At 37.3% G+C, this 14,978-nt stretch overlaps 1 protein-coding gene across 9 annotated transcripts in view; it reads right to left on the bottom strand.

Annotated features, from left to right (window-relative positions):
* The window catches only part of ryr1a (ryanodine receptor 1a (skeletal)), a 129,479-nt gene that overhangs the window by 110,925 nt on the left and 3,576 nt on the right, over positions 1-14,978 (bottom strand). For all 9 annotated transcript variants that reach the window (XR_015501323.1, XM_087271025.1, XM_087271028.1 and 6 more), the window contains exons 2-16: positions 11,289-11,408; positions 11,100-11,201; positions 9,993-10,013; positions 8,670-8,744; positions 6,665-6,743; positions 6,467-6,579; positions 6,277-6,376; positions 5,425-5,521; positions 5,214-5,288; positions 3,202-3,358; positions 2,959-3,123; positions 2,584-2,705; positions 877-1,066; positions 614-749; positions 415-510 (exon numbers count right to left, since the gene is read on the bottom strand). Coding sequence is in view for 8 of the 9 variants with exons in the window: in XM_087271025.1 (XP_087127151.1) it covers positions 415-510; positions 614-749; positions 877-1,066; positions 2,584-2,705; positions 2,959-3,123; positions 3,202-3,358; positions 5,214-5,288; positions 5,425-5,521; positions 6,277-6,376; positions 6,467-6,579; positions 6,665-6,743; positions 8,670-8,744; positions 9,993-10,013; positions 11,100-11,201; positions 11,289-11,408 (1,648 nt within the window). In the remaining variant the exon portion in view is untranslated. The remainder of the gene's footprint in view (positions 1-414; positions 511-613; positions 750-876; positions 1,067-2,583; positions 2,706-2,958; positions 3,124-3,201; positions 3,359-5,213; positions 5,289-5,424; positions 5,522-6,276; positions 6,377-6,466; positions 6,580-6,664; positions 6,744-8,669; positions 8,745-9,992; positions 10,014-11,099; positions 11,202-11,288; positions 11,409-14,978) is intronic.

The raw sequence follows: 14,978 nt of genomic DNA, 5'->3' as shown, positions 1-14,978 counted from the left end.
GTATATATATTTTATGGGGGACTGGCTTAGTTTACCAAATAAAGTGAATCTAATTAGATTTGCAATTGAAACATTAAATACAAGTTAAAAAGATATTATTTTTTATTTAACTAATTAAGGTTTTTGTTATGATACTCCCAAAATAATTCCGCAGAAATCCGCAGATTTTTACCAAAATTCTCTGCAGAAATAGCAAAAAACGTCCGCAGATTCCGTCTCGCCATGCTCAATTATTTAATAATTAATAATAATTTGAATTATTATTCTTCATTTTTTTAAGCTTCTGACTGGTCATTTATGTCAAAAATGTGCTGTAAGTATCAGTCAGCAAACATAAATTTTGCATACACTTTATGCAAAACAATCAATCCCAAAAGCCTTTATTTGGAGTCTAAATAAATGATTGCTTCCTACCCGAGGATGCCTCCAGACGATCCAGTTTGCTGACCAACCAGTCAAGATTATCACAGAACAAAGCACAGTTTGCCCTGTTTCCTCTGATCAGAGATGCTGAACGAGAAAAAAAAAACATTTTACAAGCGAATTCCATTTTCCTAACAACAGTACATCATTTTAAATTGCATCATACAATCATGAGTAAACAGAGACAAACCCAGCAGCTCATAAAATAAGTTGACGATCTCTTTCCACGACTCGGCTGCGTCCTCTCCAGCAAATTCTGAGAAGTGGGCTGAAGTGTTGTAGACATTCAACCGATCAACACAGTCCAATACAAGAGTGATCATGCCCTGTGCAACAAAGCAGAAGCTGGATTTGTGTTTGTGCATTAAAATGTATTTATTTTTTGCTACATACACTGAATGAAAGATTGGATTTTTTTCTTTGTATCCATATGTATTTTTGAGGATGTCTAACCTCCTCTTGGAAGAGATTCTGGCGGTTTCTTAAGGAGCGCAGTTTGGTCTGCTTCTCCTCATGTTCCAGCTCCTCTTCTGGAGGTCGGAAATAGAAGATGAGATCCTGCAATGACAGAACTATGGCGTCTAGAGGCAGAGAAGGGGAAGGTCCTGGAGATTTACTCTTCCCACTTAGAGAGTCCAAACCCCTGCAACAGCAAGTAAATGTTTTCCATACCATACAACCATACACATTTTTTTGTTAAACCAGTGAAGGGCTACCCATAAATAGTTGATTGGTCAATTAAAGTTTTGAGCAACGATAAAGCAATTAACGTTTTCTAGTGAGATTACAACAATTATCATTTTCACCTTATTTTTAAGCTTATCTAAGCTTGTTTTAAACATATTAGTATTTATTGTTTTATGTGGAACTCTTATTTTGAAAACGGGAGAGGCAGTGAGACCAGAACGAAGTGTTTATAGCTCATTAGAATGCAAAATGTAGAATATATAAATTATACATTTATCCAGCTCTACCCCGAAGAGGCATAAGATGTTTAATTTTAGATTTTGTTGAGTACAAGTGTTTACTGCATGCTTATGCATTGTGTCACATCACTCAGCTCAAACTGCATTTTTCTGTAGTGAAAGAAACCAATATGTTTAATAAGGGTGCTTTCACACCTGTGAATCGATTCAGTTGTTCCGAAACAGAGATTACAAATGTTACATTGTTGCTCTTGGCTCTTGGAGCGGTTCACTTTCACACTGCAATGTTTCTAATCAGGCCAAAAGAGCTAAAACAAGTCACGTGCGAGTAAACTCTCCTCACATTGGTCAGGGTTTATTTTGCAGCGTCCCGCTAAGCTGTCAGGAGAGGTGGTGATTTGGTGGTGATTGACAGGGTGCGTGCGCGACGTGTCTGAGGAGAGATGCGGTGGGGAAGGGTGAGAAGGGTGCGCGACGATGCCTATTTGAGGACTGGGAGGGAGATGCGAGATTACCGGGAGATCATCACTCGTTTGCGGGCATCCGGAGACTCGCGAAACTTCCCGCCATACTCATAATTCTCTCTTCATATAGCCGTAAGCCTATTACATATCCATAAAACACTGTGATATAACCGCGCTCGGATCGGATCGCTTTCTCACTGCAATCAAACTGCTCCAGGTTTCGTTTCAATCGAGCCGAGACCACCTCATTCAAGTGATCTCGGAGCGATTACTTTGGCGCAGAACAGAGCGCGATTGCCCTGTTCACATATGCCAAACAAACTGCGCTAACTGGGCAAACGAGATACGTTCCGAAACAAAAGTGTAGGTGTGAAAGCACCCTAAAACACCCTAAAACTGTGCAAAGTTAATATTAATTCCTGCCTGATTTTTCCACCTACATTAAACATTAAATAACAACTCCAAAAAATTCTCTTTCTGTCTATTTTTTCAAGTAAAATGATAATTTAGCATCAGAGTAGAGCTGGCTTTTTATTCTAGGGGTAATCCCTGTGGATATAAATGAGCATCTAAAACTATCTGTGAATCTTTTTTTAATTTACTTAAGCCACATACCTACCGTACGATACACTGACACCTTTAAACTTTAATAAAAAATCTTTAGGCAGAATTAAATTATTGTTAAGGGGAATAGAAAATTATATTATCCTACACTCCCCCTCAAGTTGTATCATTTTGTGTAAAATGACTTTAGCTGTGTGCAGACATACTTAATGAACTGAGTGAAAAGTCCTGCCGTGTTGTAGATCATCCTGGCAGCCTGCGATTCAGCTGTCTGAGAGCGAGCCACAGTCAAAGCATCATCCATGTGACCCTCCTGATGCAGGATAGCCTGAAGATAAGAAAACCGTATTCACATTAACAGTCTGTGACCTGTGATATTTTATGTTTGAATATACACCAGTAAGCTATGATTTTACTTTTTAACTGGTGTTTTAAAAAGCTTAGAGTCTTAATAAGGAGAGAGTGTGTACACCTGTGTAATTTCCCCCTTTAACAAAACATTTGTACTGTATATTTAACACAATCCCCAAAAATACCATACTGTCTACTAACTTTAGTGTACATTAGGCTAGTACTCATACCTTCCTCTTCAGTGGTCCCAGCCGAGCAGACTTGGCATCCACCGAGGCATATGTGAGCCACAGACTTGTAGCGACGTGCTGCACAAAGCACATGGACTCGCCATACTTGATCTCTGGGATCCCCATTCCCTCCACATCACGTTTCTGAGCTACTTCTGTCTTCTCCTGCTCAGTCACATGACATTAGTTTAAAAAGACTCTCTTAAAACAGCAACATCCCAAAGACAGCAAGTTAGAACAGACCTTTGATGCACGAAAGCAGAAAGCTGACTGCTTCGTATTTGCCTTTTCTGGGTCCACAATCAGGAGTCCTTTCTCTTCGTCCAGACACAGATACCTGCCTGTTGTGATGTGGCGCACCCTGAATGACTGACCCCACTTCATGTGGCTACCACTCCATCTGTGTACAATGATATTGAACATTAGCTTATTGGGGCACGGGACTACAGGGGGGTTGGGTAATGTTTTTTCATGCACCAGTCAGTTTTGAGAATTTGGGCTTTTTAATTTTTTAGAATAATGGAAAAATAACACTCAAATAAGTGTTCATTTTATAGCACTTTTATATTTATTTTTAAAAATATTTTTATCTTTGTCTGTCAATTTCTATCACGATACATATGTTTAATTTTCTCCTACACTGAGCCATAAATCTTCACTTCAGCATTACTTACACGAACTAAACTTTACAGTTTTATCCATATCTGTATTTTAAATATTTTTCCAGAGGGATTTTCCCATAGATCATTCATTCCTTCATTCATTCATTTTCTTGTCGGCTTAGTCCCTTTATTAATCCGAGGTCGCCACAGCGGAATGAACCGCCAACTTATCCAGCAAGTTTTTACGCAGTGGATGCCCTTCCAGCCGCAACCCATATCTGGGAAACATCCACACACACATTCACACAAACACACTCATACACTACGGACAATTTAGCCTACCCAATTCACCTGTACCGCATGTCTTTGGACTGTGGGGGAAACCAGAGCACCTGAAGGAAACCCACGCGAAGGCAGGAAGAACATGCAAACTCCACACAGAAACGCCAACTGAGCCGAGGTTCGAACCAGCGACCTTCTTGCTGTGAGGAGACAGCACTACCTACTGCGCCACTGCCTCGCCCTCCCCATAGATCATTTGCCTTATAATTATATACAGCATTTTATTTTAAAAATAGTAATTTTCTGGCTGTTTGCAATATTTTCTGAATTATAAAGTGCTAAATTAAGATTATCAAAATTGAAAGTTGTAAAAATGTCATCCAATGTTCAGATTTGTGTGCTAAAATGTATGACAACTAGTGAATACTTTAGATATAATTAAATTAAATAATGCTTAATTTGTATTCTTAATTATAACACTTTAAAAAACTTGATATGCACAAAAAATATGTGCAATTCCCAATGTAATCAACTGGGGTAGTATGGTGATAAATATAAGTTATTTTGCACCCAATTCACCTGCAGTGCTTTGCATTCGACGAATGAAAGTTCCACGACGAATGAAAGCCTAAACCACGACGAATGAAGTTCTGCACAAGACTTTTGGCCAGCGGAGAAATTAAAATGGTCGTGCCCAACTGAGTCTGGTTCTCTCAAGGTTTTTTTTCTTCACTCCCATCAGGTGAAGTTTTTTTTTTTCCTCTCCGCTGTCGCCACTGCCTCGCATGGTTCAGGATTGGTAGAGCTACGCATCGATGAATTGGCTCTTCAGTGTTTGAACTCTCAGTAATGATTAAATCACACTGAACTGAGCTAAACTGAACTGAACTTAAACACTAAAAACTGAACTACACTGTTCCAGTTACTGAACCACACTGTTCCAGTTACTATGACCATTTATGTGAAGCTGCTTTGACACAATCTACATTGTAAAAGCGCTATACAAATAAAGCTGAATTGAATTTAATTGAATTGAATTCGGGCTATTCACCTTATTCTCCGTGTACAAGCAGGTGCAGCCATTTAAAACTTTTTGGCTCGGACTTTCTCATTCACTTGCATTCATTTTTAGACGTTAAAAACAGTTTTGCTGCTTGATTTCGCAAACTAATATTTTCTTATTGTATTATTCTATTTTGTCTGTGTAGTCATGTAAACACTTGTTTGTAGACCAAGTAGTTTGACCGTTTTCTGCCGTTTAGTATTCCTAGCCATTTCTGCCATAGACAACTGAATCGGAAGTTATAAAACAAATCGCAAAACGAGCGCACTTATGCAATGAAGAATAAGGTCAATGTAAAGAGAACAAACCCAATGCGAAGAGGCTCCAGTCTCCAGAGAGATCTAGCATGGCTGCACACGGCTCCACCTTCATAGTGAGCATTTCTAAAAAAAAATAATAATAATAATATTAATACAAATAATAAAATGGAAGACAATGCAAAAGGAGTAACGATTGTTTGTAGTGTAGATTAAGTGTTTAAATAAATATAGTAGCATATGGCTTTATACTGTATCTCACCGTCTCTGATCGTCGCCCTGCTCCGCGCCAGGAATTGTTAAACACTCATCCATGTGCCCGTGAAATAGACGAAGAACATGCCCTCCAGTCAGAAACCCTTAATAATGCAAAATATTTGTTGGAAAGAAGCTGAACAAAATTGAACTGGCAATTTTAAAATGCATATTAATATTGGTCGCATAATACATGTAGGTATTACAAGTGAAAATAAGGAAAATAAAGCAGATATAAATATTAGTGTTTTATTACTTTTCAGTTATAATGTAACTTTTTCTAATGTAATATTATGAAATATTAATTTTTTAGCAAATTATTCATTAAACACTCTTTGTATATAACAATTACGCATATATATCAAAGACAAAAATGTTTTTCAAGCATCAAATCAATAAAAGTGTAAATATCTATAACCATTTTTCCATGAATTCGTCTTGTTTAATTAGTCTTTTTCTTTGTTTAACCTGATTTAAGGAAGAAACTAAATCGTCATAAGACATAACAATAACATATATACATTTGTATTTAACCATTTAGCAGACACTTTTGTCCAAAGCAACTTACAGATGAGAAGGCATTTATTCAAATTCTACTGTCCAATTTACAAAATTTGCATAAAAACCTTCCTAAAAGTGAACGTACACCAGAATAAAATTTTATTTACTTATTAATGATAATGGGTCATATGATGCTTTTAAGTGATTCAATTAGGTCAATATTTAGGTTAAACAGGTTTACTTAGAAGTTTGTATTTTATGGATCACAACTTTTGCATCAGAAACGACCATTAAAACTGCGATCCCAGATGAATATGAAATGTCCCAGCAATCAAAAAAAGTGGTGATTTCAGCTTACCCTCTGCCAGCTCACAGCCTGAACAGACTGGGTTCATGTTCCAAAGGGTCTGCATGAAAGAAGCATCCACCATCAGGTCTCCGCTGGCATAGGAGAGGTGCTGTTGACAGGACAGATGTTTCAGGCAAATCTGTAACATTCTTAGATATCCCATCCAAAACAGACTGCATTGATTATACACAAGCCTTACCAGATATCTCTCAGAGGACACGCTGACCAGAATAATGTCATCGCCCACTCTGACCTTCTCACCCTCCGACCTCTGCTTGGATGCAGGGTGAATGGTCCACCAACAGGCCTCACCTAGAAGAAGACGGACATCTTTCCTTTAGATTTCCCTTTACGAGCACTGTATGTTTGTAATACTGATCGAATGGAAATCAGAGACCTGTGGAGTCCTCCTGCAAGCCCACATCAAAGGCCAGTTTGTCTGTGAGGGATCTTGATGTGGTCAAGCAACTAAGGTACTGCAACATGTAAAGAGATCAAGTAAAAATGAATACAAACATTGTTTATTTTGCAGTTCAGCTTAAGCCAGTGGTTCTCAATTCCGGTTCAAATGAATCTTTTTCTGTGCATAACCCATTTGCGATGCATTACAGAAAACCTCTTTCTACGTTATATAAAACATTTTATTAGAATTTGTGTGATGCTTTACAGAAGAGAGAGGTCTTGTTGCAAGTTAAAGTAAACATTAAAATCATGTTCAAAATGCTTCTTATATAAATCTGTCAACAAGTTTTTAGACAGTCTAGGACAGAGATGCCCAAGCTAGGGCCCGTGGGCCAAAGTTGGCCCATGGTAACCCTTGATTTGACCCGCCATCCCTGAGAAAAGAGGGAGAATGATGGCAAGGTAGAGATTCATTCATTCATTTTCTGGTCGGCTTAGTCCCTTTATTAATCCGGGGTCGCCACAGCAGAATTAACCGCCAACTTATTTAGCACGTTTTATGCAGCGGATGCCCTTCCAGCCGCAACCCATCACTGGGAAACATCCACACACACACACACACACACACAAACACACTCATACACTACGGACAATTTAGCCTACCTAATTCACCTGTACCGCATGTCTCTGGACTGTGGGGGAAACCGGAGCACCCAGAGGAAACCCAGGCGAATGCAGAGAGAACATGCAAACTCCACACAGAAACGCCAACTGAGCCGAGGTTCTAACCAGCGACCTTCTTGCTCTGAGGCGACAGCACTACCTACTGCGCTACTGCGTCGCCCCAAGGTATATGTAATCTTTATTTGTTTGTTTTATTGTTAAGCTACAAAAAACAAAAAACAGCTAACTGAAATTAAATGTTTTAATTTCAATACTGTAATTTAGTTTTAAATGTGAATACTGTCAGCCTACGAATTGAGAACAATGCAGAGACTTTGATGAGCAAATCAAGGCAAAGGAAAATTCTGCTATAAATGTGATTGTTTATGTTTTTATTGCTATAAGTTATCGTTGAAATTTATACTGCATTAGATAATACAATTTAAAGTAACGTTTTATATTTATTTAAAAATGTTATGAAATAAAATAGTTTGGTATATTTATCTTCGGCCCATGTCACTCAATGATATTTGGTTTTTGGCCCTTCATATGAAAATGTTTGGGCACTAGGGTTTGAGTTCTGGAACAGTGTTTCTCAACCACGTTCCTGGAGGACCACTGTGGTGGAAATTCATTTTATTCATCTTATATTCATTTTATATGCTCATTTGTTCTAGTTATAAAGGTCTGTTCTTTTATTCTTTCGTGGATGAACTGTTTAAATTAGACCAAGTGTGACCACTTTAACATCTGTTTATCACCAGACAAGATCTGAATAAGTACATGGTGATTTTACAAACTACATGTTCGGCTGGGATGTGAGGCTGAAATGTAGATGGTCAAAAATGAAGTTTGAGCGCTGATGTAACTGTGATTCATCTTGTATGTCACTGATGACCTTGTGGGTTTTACAAACTAGGTAAAAAGAGATTATTTGCAAAGAATAAAACTTTAAGAGACACTTTAGTTAAGAATTTGTCTTCTTGACCACTGAGAGAGCCTCCTTAAATAAAATTGCCACTACACCACCAACACTGCATGTTTTGAACGTCTCCTTTGTCTGTCACACCCATTCCAGGTTTTTTAGTCTCGGCTAATGAGCTGCTGATCTGAATCAGGTGTGTTTGGTTAAGGAGACATTGAAAGTGCATGTGCAAAGCTGGTGGTCCTCCAGGAACGTGGTTGAGAAAAACTGCTCTAGGACATCATGAAATGTTTTTTTTTATTCATTATAAGATTGTTATACACTGGCAACTAAAAAAGCTATTAAACTATTTGAATGATTACAAACTATAGCATACAGCCTCTTAAAAACACTCCTCAGAGATTTGACCCACCATGCCAGAGTGAGTGTGTCTGAGTAGGATAGCGTGGCCATACAACAACGTGCGGTGGCCTCCTCCTTGTGAAGACTAGAAAGAAGGCAGAAAAACACAATTAAGACATGCAGACTTATTATCTATGTTATTATCTGCCATTATATTTTAAGCACAAGACACATATGGTGCCCAAAATAACAATAACATTTTTAAACACATTTTGTAACCCTTAAAAACAAGTTTGCCCAAAATTACAAGAATGAAATTAAGATACAATTATGTAATCTATACCGTAACTGCGATAGTCCAATTCTATCTAGTCTAACCACATACTTTTATATTTTCACCAAGAGATGCACAATATATCGACTGCCATATAGATACTAGCCTTATTTTAAACTTCTTAAGGTGTTTTATTACATGCATTTTTTATTTATTTTTTGCTATTTGGGCTTATTGGTATCTAATTAGAATAAAACTCAAGTATCATCTTTTGATATTATGTACTTTAAGAGAAAAAATTATGTCCATATATGTGGACTTGTGGTCCAAATTTAAATAAAACTCTTTTTCCTGACTGTTTTTTAATGCATATATAACATAAACATTTTTTAATATGTTTTGACTATTAGAAAGTAAAAACAACATTTTTTGCCCATTTTGGACAGTTAAAAATCGTGTTTGGGACATTTGATATGCTGCAAAACAGTTGCAGGATGACACTGTATGTCTGTAACAAAATATAAAACATTCAAAATATTTTAAATAGCCATTTAAGAGCTAAAATGTGCTGTCAACGTATGTGGCCACTAAGCCTTAGGACAGGGGTGGGCAAACTCGGTCCTGGAGAGCCGGTGTCCTGCACAGTTTAGCTCCAACTTTAATCACACACACCTGCTTATAGATTTCTAGTGACCTTGAAGACACTGATTAGCATGTTCAGGTGTGTTTGATCAGTGTTGCAGCTAAACTATGCAGGACACCGGCCCTCTAGGACAAAGTTTGCCCACCCCTGCCCCATGAGGTTAATGTTATTGACCCAGTAAGAAAATAATATTCTCACATGTTGTTTGTTCAGAAAAATGAATATCAAGATTAGAATTTATGTATTAGATTTGTATTTGTATTTCAGCTGCATATATTGGTTATCAGCTTCAAAATGTAACACGTTATGGGTTATCATATCAGCCAGACATTCCACATCAGTGGTTGCATCCGTAATGCTCATGCAACTAAAGCAACAAAACCGGATTGAAAAGAGGCTGTAATGCGAGGTAGAAACAGTAATGGTAGTGAGCAAAATCCCATTCAATTAATTTCAAGACAGAAACAGAAACATACCCATTTATCCAAATCGACTGCCTAAAACAACAGAGATAACAAGGGAAGGAAAAGAAGAGATCGTCATGGTGAGGTTGCAAACAATGTGAAAAGTTTTGGGATCATGAATGTACATTTTTTACAGATGACAATTCATAGGCAACAGAAATAAATTGTATTAGAACTGAGTTGATATTGACTGACATAAAAGCTGCGTCCCAAATGGCACACTATACACTATGCACTCATGCACTATGTACTTATGCACTTACACACTCAACAGGGTAGTATATGTATGTAGTGTCGTCCCAAATGGCACACTAATGTTTTTTTTACTAAGCGGAAATTCAAACCGTTTCCCTGATGACGCTTGACGGTTGCCAAATCATTGAAGTAAACGGCCGAATTATCAAATAATACCTGCCGTGAGTATTGCCGCAATCACTATCGGGAGGCGCTATTATCACTCTCGTAAAAGAATTTTGCTTTCACCATCCAAATTAAATAAAGTTATTCAACATGTGCGTCCGATAGCTCCGCCCCTTCCGCTACGTAAGCAAACCTGCGGTCGTTGAGTGCGTGAAGTGTCCATCATTCCACACTTCATTTTAGCGGCTGAATGAGTGCATCATCCGGGTAATTGAAGTGCTCTTATTATTTTTAGAGTTTTCAGTGTGAACGCACTACTTACACTATTTATACTACAAAATGGCGTAGAATAGTGCATAAGTATGCGATTTGGGACGCAGCTAAAGAAATCAAATATAGTGTAGTATTTTTTGGGCCATGTTGCCCAGCACAATGTGTACTTTAAAACTATGATTCACCCAAAAATTAATATTCTGTCATTATTAATATCATATCCTCCAGTGGATCTAAACTTTTTTGATTTTATGACAAAGAAAGATATCTTGAAGAATGTTGGAGTAAGCTGCTATCGGCTTCCAAAGTAACTTATTCCTACTATGGAAATCAATGGCTGATTATTAAATTTTTTCTCTAGATTCTCACTACATCTTATTTGGTGTTTGGCATAAAAGTTTAGAAGTCCTAGAGTGTGAGTTAAATAGTGAGAACGTTTTTGGGTGAACTTTAAGCTCATTCCTGATATATGTGCTCTGTACAAACCTCATTAAGCTCAGTAGTGTTAGCCAGCATCTCCTGCAGGGCCCGCACAGATAAAGACTGCTCCAGGATAAAGCAGCATATCGCCAGATCAGGAGGAACATTCTAGAATGACAAAAGTGTGAAGAAAACTGGTAATCCGTACAGTTTCATACATACAGTATTTTATGATTTCAGAAGGCCGTTGCATACCTGAGCATTAGATGTGGTTTCTAAAAAACACAGGCGATTCCCAAAACCCTCACAGGACAGACAGAGTTTAATCTGCTCCTTCAGGATAGTAGCTGTACACTGTAGCACCACCTGGTCATCCTACAAGAAAACGGTTGTGAGATTTTTAAAGAGGCCTAAGCATTAAAGGGAATGTTCACCCAAATATTCAAACCATGTTGCTATTTACTCGCATTTCATTTAAAAACTGTATGATCTTTTTTTGTGGAAAACTAAATATTTTTGGAAAACTCAATATACTAAATATATTTAGCAAACACTCGTATATGACATGCTTAGAACAAGAAAAATAATAAAAAATTTAAGGATCATATAAATACAAATTAATAGTAATTACAAATGTATATGAACACTTATTCATATTGCTTATATATATATATATATATATATATATATATATATATATATATATATACATATATATATTACAGTGAATGAGGATGGAATTTTTCTTCACTATTTTTTGACATTTTTTCACAAAGAATATTATAATATTTAAGTAGACTTGTATAATATGCTTTCTATGCCAACAGATTCCTTTAGACTCAAAAATGGGCCATCTAGACCAGTGGTTCCCAAAGTGGGCAAGAAGGGAGGCTTGGGGGTTGCTTGATGATTAAAAAAAAGCCATCAGCCCTTACATTGTTTTTTCCATAGAACTGCGACCCCTGCGGTGATTATGTTAAAATAAAGACACGGCAATAGCGTCAGATGCAGCAGATTGATTTTATGGCATCATGTTAAACCTTCTGGCACCTTTGCGGTACTCAACATACATTAAAAACAAGGGCCACGGCTTAATATGGAGGAAGGTCTCAGAGTGACATTCTCCAAAACTAATCCAAGAATAGATTGTTCCTTTTGCTGTTGCATGCAAGGTTTGTATATTTATAACCACTTCAGAGATTATTGGAGGTTGCGAGTCACTGGCATTGTTATTTAGGGTGGGCTGAAAAGTTTGGGAAACCCTGATCTAGAGGGTGAAAAAACATTGACTTTGTTTTTTATTTTTGTTGAAATAAAACGCTGGCCAAAACTAAATCTTTAATTATTTTATTCAATGAATGCACAATCTCAGTGGCGCAGTAGGTAGTGCTGTCACCTCACAGCAAGAAGGTCGCTGGTTTGAGCCTCGGCTGTTCAGTTGGCATTTCTGTATGGAGTTTTTCATGTTCTCCCTGCGTTCATGTGGGTTTCCGCCAGGTGCTCCGGTTTCCCCCACAGTCCAAAGACATGTGGTACAGGTAGATTGGGTAGTCTAAATTGTCCAGCTGGAAGGGTATCCGCTGCATAAATCATGCATGATAAGTTGGCGGTTCATTCTGCTGTGGCAGCCCCGGATTAATAAAGGTACTAAGCCGGAGAGCACGGGAAGTAAATTAGGAGCTGTTGAAATCCAATTCAGCTCAGTGATGAATATTAACTGAAGTCATCATTCTTTCATTTTTCCTTCGGCTTAGTCCTTATTTATCAGGGGATTGCCACAGTGAAATGAACCGTCAACTATTCCAGCATTTGTTACATGCAGCGGATGTCCTTCCAGCAGCAACCCAGTACTGGGAAACACCCATACATTCGCACACTTTGGCCAATTTTTGTTTGCCCAATTTCCCTATAGCGCATGCCTTTGGACTGTGGGGGAAAACAGAGCACCGGAGACCCACTTGAACACACGGAGAACATGCAAACTCCACATAGAAATGCCAAATGGCCCAGCCAGGACTCGATCCAGCAACCTTCTTGCTGTGAGGCATGTACATAGCACACATCGCTCCTACATAACGTGGTATTTGTAACCTTGATCAGAGCAGCAAGGACCTAATCCTGAATGTGGCTCAGGTTACAGTCTAAACACATGTGCTGAGGCTTAAATGAGGCCTGTCTGCGAAGACAGACTGATTTATATATTAAAACCATATGAGAAAATCAGAATTATTTAGTAAGGTACAGTTTTTCCTTTTTTAAATATTTCCCGAATGATGTTTAACAGAGCAAGGACATTTTCACAGTATGTCTGATAATATTATTCTGGAGAAACTCTTATTTGTTTTATTTCGGCTAGAATAAAAGCATTTTTTAAACATTTTTAAACCCAATTTAAGGTCAAAAATATTAGTCCCTTCAAGCTATATTTTCTTTCGATAGTCTACAGAACAAACCACCGTTATACAATAACTTGCCTAATTAATTACCTTAAACTGCCTAGATAACTTAAGTAACTTAGTTAAGCCTTTAAATGTAATTTTAAGCTGTATAGAAGTGTCTTGAAAAACTATTAAAATATGTTGTACTGTCATCATGCCAAAGATAAAATAAATCAGTTATTAGTGATGAGTTAATAAAACTATTATGTTTAGAAATGTGTTGAAAAAAAAATCTTCTCTACATTAAACAGAAATTGGGGGGGGAGAGAAAATAAACAGGGGGGCTAATAATTTTGACCTCAACTGTATATGAAACATACAATATATAAGTGCTATTGATTTTAACTCTCTAACTTTATTTCCATATATAGGCTGACCTCAGAAAAGATTTAAAGCTCCCGTGAAGTGCTTTGAAATGTGCCTTTTTTTATTTGATGTGGAACAGACGATGGGACATTTAGTAGCCCCTCCCCTTTTTAAAAAAACAGCCAATAGTGTTTTGTTTTTATCACAGCTCTGCCAGTGAGAGCAGTTGAGCTCAAGCGCATCGAATGAAAACCAAATGAGAAGCATCTTAAAGGGGGCGGGGCATGTCAGATACTTATGAACATTTGATTGGTCAAGATTTAATAAGAAACTGAAGAATGAGGTGACGTCAAAAAAAAACATTGATCCCTTAATGGGAAAGTAACAAACTGCAAACTTTGGATGTTTTTATTTTTTAATGTACGTTTTGTCACTGTTTTGGAGCCCACTAATTATCCTTATGAATAACACCTAAACAAATTAATTTTAAATACACAGGATCTTTAGGAATAAATACCTTCATAATTGACCTACTGATTCAGTTCAAAGTATATGAAGGGCTGTATGAATATGCAATGTTAAATGTAACATGAGCATGTCTTATGGACAAATTTGGACCGGTCATGTCCTTGACAGGCCTGTGTAATGGTGTATTATGTATGTAAGTGTGTCATCTGCTGGGATATTCCAGGGCTGGAATGCTACCCATCAGGCTGTGCAAAACCCTGTTCACAGTGACACATTCTGCAAGCAACCTGAGACCCAGAGCTTCCGTCATGACAATATAGTCATTGTGAGACTGCAATGATAACATATGAGTTTATCAATTATATGTACAGGACAAGCAGCATTAAATCAATCAGAGAAGCAAGTATATTTCATTTGTACTCATCCCACTGAAGTTGTTTTTGGAAAAACATTTTTTTTTTTTAATGAGGCAGTATTTTTTTATTAATGAGAATAAGAAACTTCTTTCTAAAGCACAATATAACCCCTATAATTTTGAATATGAGCATATGAAACATTATAGATTTTGGTTGAATATTTTTATCTATAATGGGACATTTTAGATATTACAAAGTGCTGTATGAATGCATATACAGTTGAAGTCAGAATTATTAGCCCCCTTTGAATTTTTTTCTTTTTTAAATATTTCCCAAATGATGTTTAACAGAGCAAGGAAATTTTCCCAAATGATGTT

The sequence above is a fragment of the Danio rerio genome, chromosome 10 (assembly GCF_052040795.2).
Source record: "Danio rerio strain M-AB ecotype USA chromosome 10, GRCz13ab, whole genome shotgun sequence".
Classification (NCBI taxonomy): Eukaryota; Metazoa; Chordata; class Actinopteri; order Cypriniformes; family Danionidae; genus Danio; species Danio rerio.
The sequence above is the reverse complement of the archived record's forward strand: the minus strand, read 5'-3'. Positions and strand labels throughout refer to the sequence as shown.